Here is a 21,652-nt window from a genome sequence, read left to right as displayed (position 1 = left end):
TAAGAGTAGATTTCAGCTCATGCACTCTGTAAGTATCTTAGAGAGTAAGATCATTCTCAGAGGTTGAGTGGCTCCATTTTGATAAAAAATCAAACTTTTACCACAACCTTTACACCCAACCTCAGATCATGCAGGGATATAATTAACCTTTTCCTAATAAAGTTTGTTTTCACATTTCCAGAATTAAGCAGAAATTATGCAAGCTCATCAGGCTTTTAGATAGAAAGATGAAATAACACCATCGTGAAAATCACATCAGAAAAATTGTTTCCTAGAAAAATAGTTAGCCAGTTTCTTTCTCTGAATGGTTTCCCAGGAACAATTGGTTTTGGGGGGTATTATCTGAGTGTTCACACTTAACTACTGGCGTTGATTGCAATTTGGGATGTGCGCGTCTGTGGCAGACTGTAAACCAGGAAACAGGCTGCAATTTGCCCTTTCAATAAAATGTGAAGCTGTGAATTTGGACATGCCCGTCATGTTTTCCTGGTGACTTGCTAGTGATGCTGTTGTCTGGGATGGGAGCCCTCTGAGGGAATGCCTGTGCCTTGATCCAAATGTGTGCATTTTTTGTGTGGCGAGGGGTTGTTTCTGAGAATATTGACCTGTTGTCTGTGCCCTTCTGCAGAGCTGGCTCTAACTTCATTCTGAATTGCTTTATCTCCTGGGCAGTCACAAGCCTCAGTGTATTACTGCTTTGGAGAATGAATTGTCTATACAATAAGAGGGCGCTGGAAAAAAAATCAGACACTAAGATTAGCAGCAACCGCATACATTAAAATTCAAACTGAAATCCCAGCCATGGAAGGAAACTAATAGAAGAAGAAAATATATCAAGAAGAGAAGCGCTGTCTCATCATTCACCTGTGCTGAAGGATCCAATTTTAGCCATATCCAACAGCAATGTCATTCATCTTCTTGGTGTGTTACTGTGATTTAAATCCAAGCTCTATAAGAGAGAGCAGTTCTTTTAAAATGATTGAGAGGGAATAAGGGTAAATTCAGTGTTTAGGAAAACTTTATGACATCACAATATTATACTTTACAGATGGAAGCAATATTTTCTACTTTGGAAGGAAAACTAATAATTTTCTATCTGCTCTGAGTCACTGCATCATTATAAAAGTGGGATATAAGTAGTTTTGTGCACTCCCAATCTTGTTCAAGACGACACTTTTGTTTATATAATGCCTCTGATTTATAGTGCTTAAGGATTAGCCTGACTACATATTAATTATATGGTTTTGATGCTTCAATATAAGAAGAAATTAAATATTTCACTTGAAGATAAAACCATGGAGCTGTAAATCATAAGGAAAAAATTTGTGACTGTCAGAATATTCTTTTTACTGAAATTAGACTAGTTCTAATCATTATGTGTTTTGCTTAGCAGACATGGATATGTATAAGCACCTTTACTTAGGAACAAGTCTTATATTTCTTTTGGAAGAGTGACAAACAAGAAATAGGATTTGCAATATTTGTATTGCCCTTTTTTGCATCAAGGTTATTTATTTCATGTTGACAAAAAGTAGGACACGTATTTACATATAACTGTAAAAGTAGTCTTTTCTTGGCTCATTCCAGTGCACTGTTGATTTATTTGTTGGGAAGGGGTTCCTTTACTTCAGGTGGGGGTCTCTGTCTCTACAGTTCTTGGGAAATAGCAAGCATGCAAGTTACCAGGTCTTACTGCTCTTTCCAGTCTTCTTTTGTTTTAATTAGATCTTTGCCCATAATTTATTTCAAAGAGAAGGCATCATGTTTACTCAGGGACTTGGAAAAATTGGGATTGATACACGCCTGCACCAATAGGGTTCATTATGCCAAAATGGGAATCATACTCACAGTCCACCCTACAGCAACACTTCTCTCAAGAGGCAGCAGGAGCTCAGTATGGACTGGGATGTTTAGAAACCCCAGGGCTCAGAACAGCTCCATGGTGTTGGCACACGGATGCCATGGGGTGCTGTGATCAGGAAGGGGATGCAGAGATGTTATTCTTTGCTGTTGCCTGGGCATGCTGTTAGTGCTTTCCATTGTGGGGTTGAATGAAGTTCTTGGAATGCCTCTTCTCTAAAAATAACTTGTGGACACTGGCCAAAGTCTCAGGGTTGTGGCCTCCTCTAGTCTGGACTCTGCACTGGTCACTGGTTTTGATGTTTGGTGTTTGGGGTTTGGTGTTTGTTTGGTGTTTGGGGTTTGGGATTTGGAGTTTGGAGGTTGGGGTTTGGAGTTTGGTGTTTGTGTGGTATTTGGGGTTTGGAGTTTGGTGTTTGGGATTCGGGTTTTGGAGGTTGTGGTTTGGTGCAGGCAGGTCCTGCATCCTTCACACCTGCTCCCAGGGGATGTTCAGAGTGGTTTGAGTGTTCCAGGACCCAGCTGTGATCAGCTGCTGCCTCTGCTCCCAGTGCTGCTGGTGACACAGAGTGTTAGTGGTGTGAGAGGAACTGTCCTGGGAGGCATGAAATTTGCCAAGGAGACATTAAAGCAAAAACACCCTCCACAACTGTGAAGTTGTCAGGGCTTAGCCTTAGTGTTACAGTTTTATTACATTTTCTTTCACCATCCCATATTTTTGCCTATGTACAGGACAACTGTAATTTTGATGATAATGATGTATGTTTAATTTGGGATTTGTTTAAGATTTAAACAGGTTTAAAACTTTTAAAGGCTTTTTTTTTTAATCTGACAAACAAATCCCAAACTTCTGTGCTTTCTGATACTCTGTGTGACAACCTACAAGTTACATTAACTTCAAAAGTCTACTATATTTTGCATACTAAAAGCTGATTCTCAGCCTGCCTTTAATAAGTTCTGTTGTTACACACCTGAAATTTTTGGAATACAGGCAATATTCCTCTGGAGTGCAATATCAGACTGCTCAGGAACCTTGCCAGGTACATGGGCACAGGTTCATCAGAATGGTTCATTCTCCTCTGAATAATTGTCTGTGTAAGTGCTTATCCCAGGGATGTGCTGATGCCCAGGGCCATGACTGAGGCTGTGACTGACACAGCAATGTAATAAAGGCTGAGCAGGGTTATTTGACTTGCTTGGCTGTGGTAGCAGGGTGGTGGGCAGCACTACAGCCCCCTCCTCTTTCATATTTCTAAGCTAAACCAACATTCTTGTGAGGTGCTAAAAAGTTCTGCTTTAAGTAGCCTATATCTGTGCCAGAATATGATGGGAATAGAAATACAGGAAGTGATGCAGATGACTAAACTTCCCAAGAGCCCAGAGCAGATGGCCCAAGCTGGCACCACCCTGAAAAGGCTTGAAAAGTACTCGAGGATGCTGCTGCCCCCTCTCCAGGGTGTATTGGTACAGGTTTAGAGGCCAGCACCCACTGCTGGTCCCACTTCACCCCAGCCCTGGTGGCTGTTAGTTTTTCTGTGAAGCAGGAGGCTCCTTTTAACTACAAATCAATTTCCATTAGCAAGAAAATAAGCACAAACATTAAAAATTAGGAATAGAATAAAGAATAACTTGCTAATTGCATCCTGTACCTCCACACAAGGCCCAGCTCACCACACTGCTGCCAGACATCGCCGTGCAGTGGGGGCAGGCAGGATTATTGCCTCTGATCCAGCAAAGAGACCTTTGCTGAGATCCCATCAGTTTGCAGGCACCTGTCCCCACAGTCCTGTGCAGGAAGGAGCCCTCAGGAGCTGTTTTGGGGAGACTTTATTAGCTTGGCTGTTGTGAGCCAGCAAGGCCTGACACAATCACAGCAAAGAGCTGTGGAGGCAACAGACAAAGAACATTTGAAAAACTGTAAATGTGGAGCGCATACACATCTGGTACTTTAGATCATTTCTGTGTGGGTTTTGGATTGTTTTGGTGTTTGGGTTTTGAAAAAACAGAATCATAGAATGGTTTGGGTTGGAAGGGACCTTAAAGATGATCCAGTTCCAGCCCTGTTGCTGTGGGCAGGAGCACCTGTCACTAGAGCAAATAGACAGATGTGATTGGCACAAATGGCAGTTATTGTTCATTCCAGATGAGGGGTTCATGTTTGGGCTGTGTGCAAGTCTGTGGGGTGTCCTTCAGTCTCAGGTGATTGATTGCGTGTCCCAGACAGATTGCATGTCCTGCCCACAGCTGCTGCAGTTTGTGTGTTTGTGCTGTGCCAGGTGGGTCTGGTTCCGCCTTTCACCAGGCCAGGCTGGACTCTGACATCTGTCCCGAGGGGGAAGGTGGGGCTGGCCTCCATGGCACATCCCAAGGAGCCCTTTGCTGCAGGCCGGGGGGGAAGGACATTTCTGAGCCACGTGAGGTGGGAAAGCTTCTGCCTGCAGTCATTTCTCTGCTGGCTCTCAAATGTTTCACACATTGCTACGCTCAGACTTACATGTGACAGAACTGGCTTTTGAGGGCACCTGGTGATTCTGTTGGTGAGTCTTCCTCTGGTTTTCCCTCACTTTAATACACATCACAGTTATTATTTTGACCACCTCTCACAATGTATCTCCCACTGTCAGGTCTCCTTTAACAAAATGTTTGGTGCTTGCTTTTCCAGGTCACTCAGAGCATGCTGGAGAGATGTGGCCAAAGCTCTGCACCGCAAAGGGGCCTCCAATCCCAAGGGCATGAATATGATTTGACAAGGACTTTGAAAACAGAGAACTGACTGATAAACCCTCTTGGAAAGTGCCGGGACCCTGTTATATTGTTAGGGAGATTTTTTTGCCCTTGTGAAAACTATTTTGTTAAGATATTTTCTGCATTTTTCTATCTCTAGCCTAAGTGTAAGGATTTATAACAGTGAAAACAATGGAAAACCAGCCTTACTTTGAAGAATGTTTTCAGCCTTTTGTATCAAAATTTATAATCCTGTTGTTTTTGCTTACTGAAACAGTGTAAAAACAGTGTATAACCAGAGAAAGAAAGGATATGTGTTCCTTCTGAATTTGTGTCAGTTAATGATTCTCAGTTCTGTACATAATAGTAAATAATATCTCATCAGTTCAAACCTCTAAGCTCACTCTTGAGGACATATTTGTTTGAAAATGAGATGAAAGCCGGTACAAACTTTATATGACACCTTTTTGAATTAATAAAATTACTATTTTCCTGCAAAATGTTCTATATTTCTTTGCAGCACAGGTAGTTAATGACAATGAGGACCACAAGACTGAAAACAAGAATTTTTAGGCTACAAGTATAGCAAGAAAATTGAATGTTGCACAGAGTGAAATAAGAGATGATGGAACAAGACTTAGTGAAGTACTGATGATGTTATTTCACAAGTACACATTTTTCAGATCTTTAGAAACAGGGAAAAAAGAACCACAGAAGAAAATGAAGGTGTTAAAACCCTTTACAAAGAATGAAGTTTATCCAAAACTGCAGAAAAAGAGACTTACACTGGGGAGCAGTGGGTGTCCTGTGCTGGGCAAGAGGGACTCTGCTGGGGAGATGCAAAATGAATTGAAGAAGACCTAATAAAAATCAGAACTGCTTAAGCCATAACTCAGTGTATCATATGGAAAAGCTATTATATGCAATTACAAATTTGCTTTGGGATTGAGTTGGGTTTTCCATTATTTATCTAAGGAGAAAAAAGAAGATTTCACATATTTATCATGTTTGCTGACATTTGTGAATTCAATAACGTTTCACCATTTCTTAGATAAGAATGGGAATTATTAATTGTGGCCAACAGGGAGAAAAAGTTCACACCTGTATTTCTTATAGGGCTTTTCCAGTTTTCTTTGCAATTGTTACTTTTTTTCCCCTTTTTATAATGGCAGGAAGTACAGCTGGAAGGAAGGTGTTTTGTGAGTTTGCTGTTCACATTTGAGCTCAGCTCGAGAAAGTATTTCAGCCAAAGGCTCTGAGCTACAGGAAGGCTGAGCACCTGAGGAGTAATCCATGGAGGTAAAGTGACACATGGAGGCTACAGAAATCCATGGAGGTTAAAATCCATGGAAATTACAGTAATCCATGGAGATTGCAGTAATCCAGGGAGGCTACAGAAATCCATGGAGCATGTGTAATGCCTTATGCATTTTTTGAAAAGACATAATTGCCTTAAGGGCTTTGGAAGTTTTTTCTCCTTTAAAAATAGTGGAAACAACAGAATGGGAAATGTCAAAGGGAGATCCCGCTCAGAGCCCAAGCAACTTCCTCACAAGAACCAACATGAGCCTGGTAATGTGGGAGTTGGGAACTGTAAAATAGGGCTGGTTCTCCCCTGATGCGTTTTGTATCCTCGGAGAGCAAGGCACGGCCTCCTGAGGTTCAGGCGGGGGTCGGTCCCTGTGTGATCAGAACAAAGCCCCAGAGTCTGCCCTGGCTGGGCAGGCACGGGCAGCACTGGGCTGAGCACACTTTGGATACTGGGCCCTGCTTGCGCAGGAGGCTGTGAAGAGCTCAGCCCCAGCATATGCACACTTTACAGAGTAATTCCTTGGCTTCATTAATGTTTTATTGAACAACGAGTTTACGATGACAGCAAATCTCTCAAACTGCAGCGGGATAACACGCTTCCTCACCATATTAAAAAATAATGCTGGTATAGGTTTATGTACCAGGGTGTACACTGCTGTTAAGAGGCACTGCTTTGACAAAATTCTTTTTGAGGTTTACAGAAAGCATAATAAAATATGTAAGTTACATTTCTACAAACAAAAGCTATAACATAAGTTATTTATAAGCATGAGATACAAATGGTATCACAATAAATAAACCTTAATGGATACCTGTGGCATCCATCCTAATGTAATTTGCCCAGCAAAAGTCATATTTAGTATAAAAACCTGGCAGCAGCTGCGTGTTGGTATTTAAAATAGGAATGAAAGAGGGAAGGAAGCGGCTGCTTCCCCAGGCTTATCCCCAACCTGTGGTACCTCCCTGCCTTCCCCCTCACCTGGGGCTGGCACTGCTGATCCCAGAGACCAGATGTCTCTGCCTCTTTCAGGGCTTGTCCACGATAATAGGATGTTCCCTGTCAGCTTCACTACAGCCTGACTTTATTAGAGGTGGCAGAAAGAAATGGAGCCCCATCTGCCCATCACCCTCTGTACTCTCTGCCCTTTCAAGGGTAGCTCCTTCCCCAGCACCTCCCTTGAACCCTCTCCTTCTCACCTAGTCTCAGCCATTTCTGGAACAATGCATGGATTCTGAACTGAAATAAAGTTTTGTCTTTTTAAATATCACAGTTAAGGTTACCAACCCCACAAAGATGTGTTTTGGAGCAGGGATTGAAACCAGTAAGGAATGTTCATTTGTCAGAGGCTTTAGAACCTGTTAGCATTGGTGCTCTGAGTGGGGCTTAGCTGCTTCCACCCACTGGGACATGGAGGACAGAGAGTTTTACTGGAGCCTGTGTCTGGACCCTTGGGCAGGGCTTATGGGGCAGGTGTCCTGATCTCCTCCATCTTGGGGCATAGGGAATATCCCTTGTTCTGATGGGGAAAAAGCTGCTGAGGGCAGAGCTCCACAACCCTGCCCTCCCTTCTGCCTTCGTAGGGTAAGGGGAGGCAGGAGGGGCACAGCTCACCAAACCCAAAGGAAGGGGCAGAGGGGAATGACCTTTGGCTCTGCAGCATAGGAGCTCTTCCCTCAGAAAAAGAGCAGCTGATTTAGCCCTTGTGAGCTGACAAAAAAAAAAAAAAAAAAAAAAGGGGTTTATTTTGTCTGCTCTGCTGAGCAGCAGGAGCTGAGTGCCTGAGCCCAGTGCTGCCCCATGACAGCACAGCCACAGGCTGGCACCCAGGGTCCCTCTCCACCACTGGCATGGGGCAGCCAGGCCTCTGCTCTGTCCTGGGGCCTGTTGGCCATGGTGGGTCCCACCCAGGGGGGCTCATCACTGACCACGAGGACCCACAGGGTCTTACTGAGCCCTGCAGAAGGTACAAGGGTCAGGATCACATCCCCCTTTGGTGCACAAACCTCAGCTCTTGCCTGCCACTGCCCTCCACATCTGGGCACATCTGGCTACAGGCAGAGTTCAGGCAGCACATAAGCTGCTCCTGGCTGTCCTGTTCCCCTTCCCCTGCTCATGCCAGGACACAGATCACACATGTCCCTCTTCAGCATGAGCACCAGCATCACCCACCAGCTGCACAGGAAGCTTCCAGGGCTATGGCTGAAAAGCAACGTGTGTCCTCTGCTGTGCTGAATTCCACATGAGTTGTGTAATCACTCCAAACCATGTTAGGTTTATGCAGCAATACCCATGCAGAAAAGGCTGTGGAGAACAGGACTGGTCTTGCCCAGCCTGAGAGAGCTGCCAAGGACAGAAGATACAGCAGGAACTCTGGAACTACAGCAGGAACATCTGAGCATCTGCTGCTGCTTCCTGGTGCAGGGGGTTATTTGCAGTGCTCATCACGTAGTTTGATTATCTCATGCAACAGGAAGCACTTTTTAAAAGCTGAATGGTGTCCTGCGAAGACATGGTGCTGCAAGGACACCCTCCCTCCAGGGCCCTCATTGTTTTGATGCTGAGGACATTCCTAGGGCTGAGGAATGCCTGTGCACACCATGACCAAACCTAGTGACCATGGAAGGCTGCAGCAAATCCCCTTCTTGTCACCTCCTGGCAGCCAGGCCTGGGAGCAGCTCTGGGTTTCAGGCATGAGTGAGACAGCTGCCACATCTCTGTTCCCAGTGACTCCCAGTGACAGACTGGATAGGGGACTCTTCTGTCCAGTGGGGCCAGGGTGGTGGTCACTCCTCTTCCACAGCTTTAGTTGCTTTTCTCCCTGCTTAACTCTGTTCCCCCATACCTTTGCAGGTGACTGGGAGCAGTGCTCTGGGAATCTGGTCAGTGCCTGTGCCTAGGCATCCTGGCAGAGCTGGCTCAGCCACAGTCCCTGACAGGCCCAGGGAGCTGTGCCCCAGCATGACAGGGCTGCACTGTGTTCCTCTCTGCCAGCATCATGCACTTGGCTCCACATCTCAGTTAATACCTGCACAATATCACTGAAATTCTGAAAGCAGAATTTCACAGGGAATGACAGTGCCACAGCAGCCTTCCCACATACCTCCAGAACTCTCCCTTCCCAACCCTCTCCTGCCTGCGTGGTCCGGTGGCTTCCTGCTGGTCCTATCCAGCACTGTCCCTCTGGTGCCATCTGGCACTGTCCCCTGGTGCCATCCAGCACTGTCCCCCCGGTGCTGTCCAGCACTGTCCGGGGTGCTGCCCAGCACTGTCCGGGGTGCTGCCCAGCACTGTCCCCTGGTGCTGTCCCACACTGTCCCCTGGTGCTGCCCAGCCCTTGCTGCCCGTGTGCAAGAGGCACGGTTAGGGTTAGAGGGTTAGAGGCACCTGCAGCTGCCTGCCCATGGCTGGCATTCCCAGGCTGGGCTCCTGGCATGCTGTGCCTCACGGTGCCATGGCAGGCAAAGGCCATGGGCTGTGCTGTGCTATTCTGTGCCACTGCATGCAAAGGCCGTGCCATGCCGTGCCAAGGCCAGCCATGCCGTGCTGTGCCATGGCTGGGGCCTGGCCGGAGCCCAGCTGGGCGTGCAGTCTCTCACCTCGCTGTGCCGGGAAGCTGCCCGGCCACTGGTGCCCCGCGCCTGCCCGGGGGTCCCGCGGCCTCTCTGCGGCCGGTGCAGCCGGCCCCGAGCTGGCTCCGGCTGCCCGGTGGGGTGCAGCGTAGCCGGGGTTAGGTGGGCACTTCCAGTCCCGCAGCAGCACTGCCTCGCCCGGCCCTGGCACTACCGGGGTCGCAGCGGGGGCCGCGCCGGCGGGGCCGGGAGGGGAGCCCGGCACGGGCCAAGGAGCGCCGCACGGGCACAGCGCCAGCAGACTTTGGGTCGGAAGGAGCCGCGGGGCTGTGCGGCGATTTTCGGAGTTCTGCGGGGCTGCGCGGGCTCTGCGCGCCCCCCGCCCGCAGAGGGGCGAGGGAGACGGAGCGGCTGCGGGAGAGCTGCATTTAAGGATACCATACGTCCGGGGTTATTAATTATAAAACATAATTAAAGTAAAACTACAGAACGTCAACATATTAAATTTAAAAGGTAATATTAAAATAGAGTTAATATTTAATAAGGTAGCTGAGCGTTACAGAGCTGTACGCTGATACTCTATATTTAACTGTGTAAAACCAGGAGAGTTTTCCCAAAGAAAAATGTATTGTTTAGCTGATTATCAAAGACTCTGTGATATATTATCCATTTCACAAAAATAATATAGATATCTTTTTAAATATAGTAATAAAAACATACTAGTGCCTTTTAAATATACTATTACTTACCACCCCTTTTCATATTGTACTATCACAGACACTTTGGAATTGGTTTAAAAGCACATCATTCATTATTCAAAGCTCATCTTTGCATATTATTCCAGCTCAAGTCTGCCAGGCTCCCTGTGAAATCGTTCACAAAATTGATAACAGCAGACACACACGCAATAAAAAGATCGCCTTGGGCAGCCCGAGCTCCCATTATGCAGATCGAGCTGCAATTTTCTCTAACAAAGCCTGCCCTGATCCAGGACTGGGTGGCACTTTATTTATTTATTTACTTATTTATTTATTTATTTATCCTCCACCGGTTGCCTTCTTTTTTTCTTTTTTTTCTTCCTTTCTTTTTCTTCCTTTTTCTCTTTTTTAATTTCCTTTCCCCCCCCCCCTCTCCTTTTCCCTTTTGCCCCCGCCCCGTCGCCTCCCGCCCGCCCCTGCGGGCCGCCCGGAGCGGGGCCCCGAGGGCGCCGCGCCCGCGGCCTGTCCGGCGGGGCTGTGCGGGCCCCGCACCAGCTTGCGGGACCGCCTCAATCGCATTAGCTGCGCTGCGGGGAGCGGGGACAATCCGATTAGGGTGCCCGGGGCCGGGGGTGGCACGGGCGGTCCCGCAGGAGGGTGGGCGTTTACTGCTCACGTTAATGGCCGCCGGGCAAGGCGGGGCCGGTGTCCCTCTGTGCCGTGAGCCGGGGAAACACTCTCGACGGCCGGGGCCGGGATGCGCCTCCGCCAGCGCCCCCGCCGGGGAGCCCCGGGCGGCGCCGTCGGACCCCGTCGGGGCCGGAGCCTGCTCGGACCGCGGCCCTTGCGGAGCACGGGCGTCTCCAAAAAGGCCCCGCTTCTGCCGGGGGCCGCCGCGGGAGCGGGGCCCGCAGGTGCCGCCGGCGGCCCCGAGCGCGGCGCTGTGCCCGGCAGCTCCGTCCCGCTCGCCGCCGCTGCCGGCGAAACGATCGGGAACGTTGCGGTAATTGAATACTAAGGTTTAAAAACTAATCAAGTCCTTCCTGTCACCGCTCCGGCATCCCGGGCTCGCCCTGCCAGGTGCTGATCAAATGCCATTACATTCTATTAACAGGGAAATTCTATTCCCTGTTTTCATTTCCCTTTATAAGAGGGAACTAAGTAAATGCACCGAGCGTTATTTAATTGTTAGCGCCTTGAGTCCCGTTCGGCCGTCAGGGACCGGCTGCCAACGCGCTCGGCAGCCGCGCCGGGCTCTGTGAATTAACCCCAAACGGAATCTCGCCCCGTGGGGCCCCGGCCACCCCCCAGGCCGGCCGCGGGCACGGCCTCGGCCCGCCGCTCCGCGCTGCCGTCGGGACAAGCGGCTCGGGCAGCCGCGGGCTGCGGGGACCGAGTCCCGCCTCGCGGGGTGGCTTCGGGCCGTCGGGGCCCGCGGTGGGCCGGGGCCGGGGGCGCCGGGCGGTGCGGGCCGGGGCCGGGGCCGGGAGCGGGGCCTGAGCGGCGCCCCCGACGTGCGGCCCTCGGCCCCGCCCCCGCCCCGCGCGGGGCCATTGTTCGCGCGCCCCTGTGATGTCACCGCGGCGGCGGCGGCCCCCGCGCCCGGGCGCGAGGCCGGTGCGGGGCGGCGGCAGCCAATGGGCGCGCGGAGGGCGGGCGGCGGCGGCCAATGGCGGCGGCGGGGGCGCACGCGGCGCGGGGCGCGCGGCGGCCCCCGGGCGGTGACGGGGCGGCGCGCGCGCGCTCCGCAAAGTTTGGTGTCGGCGGCGGGTCCGGCCGGGCCGCGAGCGCAGCGCGAGCGGCGGCGCCTCCACAGCGGCGCGAGGGCGGCGGTGGCGGAGCATGGACCCGCCGAGGATGGACCCGCCGGGGCCGGCGCAGGGCCAGCACCAGCACGAGCCCATCAGCTTCGGCATCGACCAGATCCTCAACAGCCCCGAGCAGGACAGCGCTCCCCCGCCGCCCCCCCGGGGCCCCGACGGCGCGACCTTCCTGGGCGGCCCCGGCGGCCGCGGCGGTGCGCCCTACCCGGCCCTGCCGGCCCCCTTCCCGGCCATCGCCGCGCCCTTCGAGGACTCGGGATCGTACAGTGTGAACCTCAGCCTGGCCCCGGCCGGCGTGATCCGGGTGCCGGCGCACAGGCCCATCCCCGGGGCCGTGCCGCCGCCCATCTCCAGCGCCATCCCGGCCATGCCTGCCGTGCCCAGCCTGGGCAGCCTCAACTTCCCCTGGATGGAGAGCAGCAGGCGCTTCGTCAAGGACAGGTTCACAGGTAAGGCGCCGGGGCGGAGCGCGCGAGCCGGCTCCCGACAACGAACGGAAGGGCCGATAAAAAATATAAAACGAAATAATAACAATAATGCGAGTAAGAATAAAAGCAAAGCCGGCCGCTGGATGCCTCCCTCCCCTGCGCTCGCAGCGAGCCGAAAAATCGCTCTCCTCACGGCGTGGATAGCGCGGGGCGCCCTGGGGGGCGGCCGGGCCCCGGTCATCTCCGCAGCTCTTCGACGAGAGGTGGAAGCGGGACCCCGGGGAGCCGCGGTCCCTCCGGGAGCCGGCGGGGCGCGGGCGGCCGGCGGGCAGAGCGGCGGCCCCGGGGGGGCGGCCGGCACCGTGCGGGCGCGGGGCTGACCCCTGTGCTTCCCCCCCGGGCAGCGGCGGCGGCACTGACGCCCTTCACGGTGACACGGCGGATCGGACATCCCTACCAGAACCGGACTCCGCCGAAGCGCAAGAAACCGCGAACATCCTTCTCCCGGGTGCAGATCTGCGAGCTGGAGAAGCGCTTCCATCGGCAGAAGTATCTGGCCTCGGCCGAGCGCGCTGCCCTCGCCAAGTCCCTCAAGATGACGGACGCCCAGGTGAAGACCTGGTTCCAGAACCGGCGCACCAAGTGGCGGTGAGTCCCGTGCCCCCGGAACCGCCCCGTCCTGCCGCTGCCCCCGGCGGCGCCCCCCGCCCACCGCCCCGCGAGTCCCGCTCCGGCCGGGATCGCCCCCCTTGCCAGATCCTGGCAGGCAAACCGTTAGGGGCGAATTTTTATTATTATACTATCATAATTATTATTGGTTTTATATATTTCTTTTTCAATAGTCCCCCATTCGGAAAACGGGGAATTGTTAGTAAAAAACGAGGGATTCTTCGAAATAACGGGGAATTTTTTGAAGAAAGGGGGAAACAATTTGAAAAAACAAAAATCGAGGGAATGTTGGGAGAAAAGGGGGGAATATTTGGAAACGGGATTACCGGGAAACGGCGGGTTTCCAGGCTCTTCCCGCCGCCCACAGTCCCTCCGCTGGCGGTCAAGCGGTGGCCGCCCGCCCGGCGGTGCCGGGCCCCGGAAGGACGCGCCGGCCGCCCTGCCTGTTCCCGAGCCCGGGCCGGCCGCTCCCCGCGGAGTCCCGGGCGGAGCGTGCCCCGTGTCCGGGCGCGGGCTGAGCGTGTCCCCCGGCAGGCGGCAGACGGCGGAGGAGCGGGAGGCCGAGCGGCAGCAGGCGAGCCGGCTGATGCTGCAGCTGCAGCACGACGCCTTCCAGAAGTCGCTGAACGAGTCGATCCAGCCCGACCCGCTGTGCCTGCACAACTCGTCGCTGTTCGCGCTGCAGAACCTGCAGCCCTGGGAGGAGGAGAGCGCCAAGATCCCCCCGGTCACCTCCCTCGTCTGAGCCCGGCAGACGGAGCACGCAGCGGACTGGCCCGCGGAGCACGGCCGGCGGCTCCCCCTGCCCCGGGGCCGCGGCTCCCCCGACGGGGCGGGTGGCGGGGCGGCGAGTGGCGCCAGCGGGGCTGACACCGGGATCGGGTCCGACCGGAGCCGGGCCCGGAGCCGCTTCCCCGAGGTCGGCGCGGAGAGGAGCCGCTTGTATATTTGTGTCGATGTTCCACTAGGAAGGGAAATATGTCACTTTTTGTAAGAAGTGTTAATACTTTAATTTATTTATGCATCGAGATTTTGGGCACTATTAATATGGAATTATATAAAACCTCGATTATTTATATCGAAATCCGAACATAGGTATTTTGTGTTGGCTTTGGAACAAAAGGCTATTTTTTTTCCTGTTCTGAGGATAGTGTAAAGAAAAAATACCTCCCTATCATTTAGCGGAGGGGACTCGGTGGAGCCGGTGATGACTCATTAGCTTCGGAAACCCTATTAAACTGAAAAGCGGTAGCTCCCATCTGTCCCAGGTGAAGTTAATGTCAGCTGTAATCTATTCACCGTAGTAATAAGGGCTCCTTCCAGGCACCACACGCCGTTCTGTCCTCACCTTCCCAGCCGATGAGCTTTAGCGCCCCGAAACAGCGCTCGCTCCCTGCGCCACCGGCTCTCGAGAAAGCGCCTTATGTTTCATAATAAAGAAGATTTGGGGTTGACACAGACCATGTATAATACTTTGTACTTGCCGAGACGTGTAAATAAACGTTTTCTTTACAAATGTCTCTCCGCTCTCTGCCTGCCGCCGCGCCGGGGAGAGCCGAGCCGAGCCCGCCGGGCCGGGCGCTGCGGACCGGGCGGTGGCCGGCGGCCGCCGCAGAGCCTCGGCTGGCACGGAGGAGAGAAGCCGAAATGGGGGCGGCAGAGGACCGGGGAGTGGAGCCGGGACGGCGGGCGGAGTCGGAGCGAGGCTGCGGCGGGGCCGGCGCGGTTGTGCGCGGTGCTGCCGCTCTCTCCGCCGCTGCGGGGGGAAGCGGCCGGCAGCGATCCCGGCTTTGGGATACCGTCGGTAGCGCCGCGTGGGACCGAGGGGTGGCCGGGCGGGGGTGTGCGGGGCCGTCGCCCCCCGGAGCAGACGCTGATGCCGGTCCCCGGTAATTTCTCCCCATCAGCTACGCGGTCCCGCCGCGCCCGCCGGCGGAGCCCGGTGGTTTTCGTTTTGCTGCCTTTTCTGCGCGCAACGCGCCGGCAGCGGGACGGCGGTGACTGCGGCCGAGGCTCCGGTGCTCGCCCCCAGCACCGTTGTGCAGGGGAATTTTTAAGAACAACCTCCCGTAGTTCTCGGGTTCGGGTGCTCTGGCCTCCAACAACGGGGGATGCTGCAAAACGGACACTTAGAAAGCAGCCGCGACCAGGCGGGTTTTCCCCGGCCATGGGCAGGAGCCGGCGCTCCCGTGGCCGCGTTCGCGGGAGGGGGCCTCTGCCGCTGCCTCGGCCGCATCCCGGCCCCGGTCAGCGGGAGGCTGCAGGAGTGTAACGCCGTTCCCGGGCTTGCCGGTCCCGGCCGCGGATGCGGCGCAGGGCACTTAAGGGCCAGGCAGCCATGCAGGACGAGGGATGGAGAAAATAATTTCCCTAACTGATTCTTTCCTCAGCGGCACCAGGGCACGGGCTCCGGTCGATTTGGTTTGTTGGGGGCAGGCTGTGGAGGGCCCACGGCAGGGCCAAATCCAGCCACACCAGGATGGTGGTGCTGGGCCCGACAGGTGCCATTCACCAGCCAGAATGTGCAGCCTAAGCTGAAACACCGATCGAGGGGAGGTCTCTGGCGGGGAAGAAAGAAAAACAACGGGGAAATCTATACCGGGCGATGGAGTGCGAGGGACCGCCGCACTCCGGTCCTCTGTCCCCAGCAGCTCCCCGCCACTGCTGCGGCCCAGCCCCAGCCCGGCCCCGTTTGATGCATTCGTTATCTCGCCGTGCGGCGATGCCGGGGCTGCCGGCCCTCAGCCTTCCCCTCCGCATCAGCAGCCAAAGCGGGGCACAGAGGGAGAGAGCCCCGGGTACCATACACAGAACAGCCCCGAGAAAGCCCAGTGTCTGTGAAAGCGGGGAAGAATCCAGCTCTGAATGGGGATGGAATACATGGGCACGTGTGTATTGGTGTTGCGTTCTATCTGCACCGTCGAACATCTGTAAAACTGCGTTTTGTTCAGTACAACGTTGCTCTTTAAATGCTCGAACATCCCATAACTACAAGCCTCTACGTTCCCGATTTCCCTGCAGTTTTCCCCAAACTGCTGTAAGCCCAGGAGCAGTGTATTTGCAGGGAACAAAACGCTGCTGCACTCTCCAGGAACCGGCTTTGTGACGGGCGAGGATCCTGCGCAAAGCCACAGGGTGCTTACAGCCCTGTAACGAACGGCAGTGCCCAGTGGGTCCGAGCTCGGCAGGGACAGCCCAGGAGGTCCCCTCGCCACTCCTGCCCGTGGGCTGTGCCACAGGCAGCTCGATTGAGCCTCAGGGCACCCCAATTTGTCAAAGGATTTCATAAATCACAACCAAACTTCCATTTCAACCATCTGAGTAGTCATCAAATAGCGGGATTTATGTCCCAGGAGCTGCCTTGGGCTTGCTGGTGTCTGTGGCTGGTGTCTTTGTTCCTGAGGAGCTGTCTCGAGGTGCATTTTGAGCTGTGCTCAGGATGAGTGACACAGGCTGTGCATCCGTGTCTCCTACGACAAGAGTGCGTGGGCGGTACAGGGGTTCGACGTGTGTGGTCGTGCTGAAGGGGACACAAGCGGGGGTTACCTCCAATTACTCTGCCCAGTTAATCCAGTGTTTCTAGGAGCCTCAGGGAAACACCAGTTGGAACAAACACAGGGTATTTCTCCCTGTGGATGAGAGGATGTTCCCTGCTGCTCTGGTTCAGGTGTGATAGGATTGTCTGACGGTCTATCCCTCTGAAGGTCTGTCAGCAGAGAGAGAGATGCCTGAAAGGACCTGACAGGTCAGACTTTAGACCCTGCCAGCTTGAGCTTTTTTATTCCAGGAACTGTAATTGTGGAGGATGTGAGTGTCTGGTGGAGGAGAGGAAACATTTTGGGGGTGGGCTGGCTGTTGTCCTGATCCTGTTGATTGTCCTGTCCACATTTTGCACTTGGGCTGTGGCGTGGACAACTCAAGTCGATCTGTTGTGTATGGGCAGCCGTTTGACTTCCCACTTTCTGAAACACCCTTCTGGCAGAACAGGCCCTGGCTAGCTGTGGGGGAGCATGGGGGGAGCATGGTTTATCTTCCACCTCCCCACTCATCACTAAATGTTCTTTTATGTCCGTGGGAGACTCCTTAAAGCACTCCAGTCAGCTGAGGAAGAGATCGGTGGTGTGCAGGCAGGGTGAGGGCAGCAGAAGCTCCTGCAGCTGTACTGCAGCATGGCTGTTTCAGGGGGAGTCATTTAAGTGTAGGCAGTGAAAGTTGTGATGGAGGTATGGTCTGAGAGTGCTGAAGATGCTGCACATCCCATCAAGATGAGTTTTAATCTGTTGACGCTTGATGCTGCTATGAAATTGATAATTCTTAGCATTTGGATGATCTTTCCCCAGCAGTCTTAAAGCTGCAAGTGAAATACCTCTGTGAATTTATGTTTTGAAAAGCCCATGCTATGTACCCAAATTCCTCAGTTTGGAGGTTTTAAGCCCAGAAAAACTTTATTGAACAAGAATGGAAAAATGCAATGAGAATTAAGGATTATTGAACTGTCAGTGGGATTTAATTTTGGACAGGTTGTTTTCCAAGGTTTGCTTAATTGTTTGAGTGAATGATCTCCCAGGTAGGACTGAGCAGCTCTGTGGGTGGATGCAGAAGGCAGAGCTTGGCAAATTGGAGGAACATCAGCCATCTCCTCAGAGCTCCTCCTGCCTTTGCCGTGAGCCCCAGCCCAAAGCAGCCCCTGTGCCGTGCCTTGCCCTCATGCACAAACCTTCTGGATAAAAATGGCTCCACAATTTGCCTCTCTCAGCATTATTTTGTGCCCAGGGTATTAGATGTTACAAAGTAATGCGTGGTGATCAAATCTGTATAGGCAATTCTTTTCCTAAATGGGCCCTAAAATCAATGGGTTATTAGCTCTCCCCCACTCTGTGATGAAAGCCTGGTCCTGTTAAACATGCAAACTACACAATATTCAATGCCTTGGTTTACAAAAGTGTTTTGCTCAGCTAGGTCATAATTTAGCTCATTTATAGCTGACATAAATAATACTGAAATTTACATCACACCTCTGAACTTTCCTCAAAGCAGGTATTTCTGCACCGAAATCATCCCCGCTGCTGAGGAATAATAATTTAAGGGCTGTGACTCACCCAGGTGAGCACTTGCTCATGTAGCTGTTCCTCCTCAGTCAGTAGATTCCCTCCTTATGTTGCCTGAGTTGGACCAGGTGGGTGAAGTATTTGCTTCTGCACAGGTGGGCATTTTTTGAGGAAGAGGTATTTATACCCTTGATTTAGGCTATTTGGAGCATTTCCCTTCAACATCGTGTGTTTTCTTTGTCCAGTCTTTTGAGTCTTTTAAGCGCCTATCTTTTTCCAGACATGGAAGCAAAATAAATATTTCTACTTGGTGCCCACTTGGTTTTGGGTATCTGAGTTTTCCTCTTGTAGGCACCCAGGTGACTTTGATGGGCAGAGCTATCGTGCAGTTTGTGGCAGTTTGGCACCTATGTGCTTTCTCCCCTTTTTGAGGGAGTCTCAGCATTTCTAAACATTTCAGATATCTTAAAAATCTGTTGTTAAGGTCAGAGCAGTAATGGCATTTAGATAAATACTCCCATGGATTTAATTTAAGGATAAGAAATAAAATAGTCTTCCCAGATCATTGTGACAAAATAAGCCAGCTGCCTAAAGGCATCTCTGCATCATGCATTCAGAAATGTCCACATGTCCATTGTAGGCTGTGCCCAGAGCTGGAAATGCTGGGAGTGCCAAGCAGACCTTTGAGAGGGATCTGTGCTCTTCAGGCAGCACAGATGGAAGTTTCCACACTTCTGCAGGAGGGGTGTGAACTGTGCTCCTGCTCAGCCCCACAAACTGTGTGATCACAGTATGGAATGGTTTGGGTTGGAAGGGACCTTACAGCTCGTCCCATTTCACCCCCTGCCATGGGCAGGGACACCTTCCATAGCCCAGACAGCTCCAAGCCCTGTCCAGCCTGGCTTTGGACATTTTGGTGTAGGTGATGTTGGGTGTCCACAGACTGTGCTTCACTGAGTGGGGCCTGAGCTTGCTGGGGTGCTGAGTTGGGCAGACTCTAAACACCCTCACAAGCTCAGACCTTAGGAGATTCTTCAAAAGATAAAAATAAAGCAAACTGTGAAATCTGCCTGTGGATAGTGGACTCCACAGATCTCCCAGTAACATCTGCAGTATCTATACAGACATCAAGGGTGCTGTGCTGGTCTTTGATGAATGTTCTCAGCTGAGCCTGCAAGTATTTACCTCCTGGGAGTTCAAGGGAGTGATTTTGCACCTCTGTGGAGTATCTCCCACTTCCATTTGAAGAGGCAGAGAGAGCAGGACCTTTGTTATTACCAGCATGTGCAATTTGCTGGCTCCTTCTGTGCTGCTCTGCCCAGTGGCAGGACCACAGGGATGAGACAGCTTCTTCTGTCCCTGTGCCTCACCCTAGCTTGGGCCAGTTTGCTGGAATGGGTGAGAGGGAGAAAACTGCCTTGTCTCCAGCTCTGCTGCATATCTGAGCTCCCTGAACAAATCCCTGCAGTTCATCAGGTAATTCTGGATGGTGCACGTTGGCAGTGAGATGCATTTCACTCCGTGCTATGATCAGTTTTCTTCAAAATGAACTAGTCCAAGTAGGAAGCAGTGCAGTGGAAAATCAGTGTGAGCCCTGTGGCCTGGTGAAGGTCCTCACGTTTAGCAGGAGGCTGGACCGTCTGGTCCATCATCTGTGTGCCTGCACCTTCAGCTCTCTGTTCAGGTGAATCTGCATTCTTATATTTCTTAATAGGGATACCAGGCATGATCTCATTCCCTTGGTTTTATTATCTCTCATCTTTGGACTGAGTAGCAGCTGGACAGCAGGGATAAAATTCATACCATGGCTTGCCTACACAAGTAGTAGGCTTCCTCAATCTTTTGAAAACAGAAGGATATCAAACTCTGCCAGACTCCTTAAATGACTTAAACTCAATGCCACAAGTGTTCCAGAATGCCCAAATGATCCCATTAATTTGGCATCCAGTATATGCTGCATTATACATACTGACTTCCATTGGCACATGCCACATCCAATCCATTAGTTGTGCACAAATGCACTTAAGTTTTTTATTGCTCTTAGTTTTGTGTCATCAGCAAAGAAAGGTAAAGTTGATCTTCATCTAAATCACTGACATGGATTATTGCAATTGATTACAATGAAGGAAGAGCTTTTCAAGTTTCAAAGTTATGTTTTCTTTTATTTCCCCAAGTAGTAATCTGTACTGTTTAAGTTATTGCACAAGAACCGTCTCAGTGAGAGCTGCCCATATTACATTCCTTGTTCAGAACATTTGTGTGCTAGGCTGTCGTGATTCCCCAGCTCTGTGCAGAACTTTTATTCCTTCTGGTGGCAGAAAGGCACTTGATGTTCTTCACTCAGTCCAGACAGAGAAGGAAGAAGAGGAGCATTAGCTGAAGCTAATGTTTGGGAAGTTGGGTTTTAATCTATGATTAGAAAAATCCTATTTTATTCATAGTTTTATCCACCATTCTTCCCAAGCTTAGCCTCCTACTTGGACTAATGTGTTACCCACCTCAGGACACTTGTGACACCCGGGTATTCAGAGAGCAGCACACAAGGGAAGGATGTGACTCAGCTTCACAGCATTTTTCTGACCAGTGATTATGTACAACTGAAAAAAAAAAATGAAGGTAGCTGTTAGTCTGTCCTCCCAAATCATCTGCCTGCCCTGTGCCAGAGCTGCTTCATGCACTTGGGCCCTGCTTTAGAGCTTGATGTCCCCCAGCATTTACACTGCGCTCTGGTCGGGCAGAGACTTGCACCCAAACTAATCTTTGCACAGCTTAGGAGCCTGTTGAAATTATGGGGTTAAAATCACCTCTGTGTTTGCAAGAGTGATCCCTCAGCTTCAGTTCAAGGTGCTGAACTCCCAGGTACTTCCACAGAGCAGTAGGTGCCAACATGGTTGTGAAAGACCCTCTGCATCTTCAGGGCAGCCTGGCAGTGCCTCTGCTCTGCTTCAGGTCTCTTCAAAACTCCACATCAGCTCTAAGGGCAGCAGTTCTTAAAACATGACCCTGAAACTTGACTGAAGGACTAATTATTAGTAAATAAAGCTTGTGGTTTATGGACTGGAGTGATAGAGAAGGCTGGCTCAGTATGGAGCTGTTAAACACCGGGGTTGCTGGAATGGTTCAGCAGCTTTTATACGAGCCAGAGAGCCAGCCCTTCAGAGGGTGTAAATCAGCAAAGATCCATTAACTTCAGTGCATCTCATCTACTTTACATCAGCTGAGGACACGACCCTGAGAACTTAATTGGTGCTATAATGTAAAGACATGCCAGTCTCTTGTTCACCCGAACACACCCTTCCCATTACTGGTGATGGGAGCAGCCTGTGGGGGAATGCCAGCCTCAGGTGGGCACGGCTGGTGCCAGTCCTGGGCTGCTCCCACCAGGGCTGCTGCCCTCTTAGGCTGCTCCCAGCCTCCAGAGAGCCCATGCTCTCAAGTGGAGTGGGAAACCAAAGTAAAACAGTTAATAATTAAAGAAGCCTTCGACTCCCTTGGACTGGTGGGATGGAGCAAGAGCTGCA

At 51.9% G+C, this 21,652-nt stretch overlaps 1 protein-coding gene and 1 long non-coding RNA gene across 2 annotated transcripts; one reads left to right on the top strand and one right to left on the bottom strand.

Annotated features, from left to right (window-relative positions):
- Window positions 1-12,005: 12,005 nt before the first annotated feature.
- TLX3 (T cell leukemia homeobox 3) lies at window positions 12,006-14,599 on the top strand. The gene is made up of 3 exons (XM_064387882.1): window positions 12,006-12,435; window positions 12,819-13,062; window positions 13,618-14,599. The coding sequence occupies exons 1-3, from the start codon at window positions 12,006-12,008 to the stop codon at window positions 13,826-13,828; spliced, it is 885 nt and encodes a 294-aa protein (XP_064243952.1). The 3' UTR covers window positions 13,829-14,599.
- Window positions 14,600-19,012: 4,413 nt separating this feature from the next.
- Window positions 19,013-21,438, bottom strand: LOC135280129 (uncharacterized). Its single transcript, XR_010347187.1, has 3 exons — window positions 20,936-21,438; window positions 20,630-20,728; window positions 19,013-20,540 (listed from the first exon to the last, which is right to left on the bottom strand). It is a non-coding gene; the product is annotated as an uncharacterized LOC135280129 (long non-coding RNA).
- Between the last annotated feature and the right edge of the window lie 214 nt (window positions 21,439-21,652).

Source organism: Passer domesticus, chromosome 13 (assembly GCF_036417665.1).
Source record: "Passer domesticus isolate bPasDom1 chromosome 13, bPasDom1.hap1, whole genome shotgun sequence".
Taxonomy (NCBI): Eukaryota; Metazoa; Chordata; class Aves; order Passeriformes; family Passeridae; genus Passer; species Passer domesticus.
This window is presented reverse-complemented; position numbering and strand designations above follow the sequence as displayed.

Coding starts and splice junctions, on each gene's coding strand:
- TLX3 (XM_064387882.1), top strand. CDS start 12,006: ATGGACCCGCCGAGGATGGACCCGCCGGGGCCGGCGCAGGGCCAGCAC. Junction 12,436..12,818: donor CGTCAAGGACAGGTTCACAG/GTAAGGCGCCGG, acceptor CCCCCCGGGCAG/CGGCGGCGGCACTGACGCCC. Junction 13,063..13,617: donor AACCGGCGCACCAAGTGGCG/GTGAGTCCCGTG, acceptor GTCCCCCGGCAG/GCGGCAGACGGCGGAGGAGC.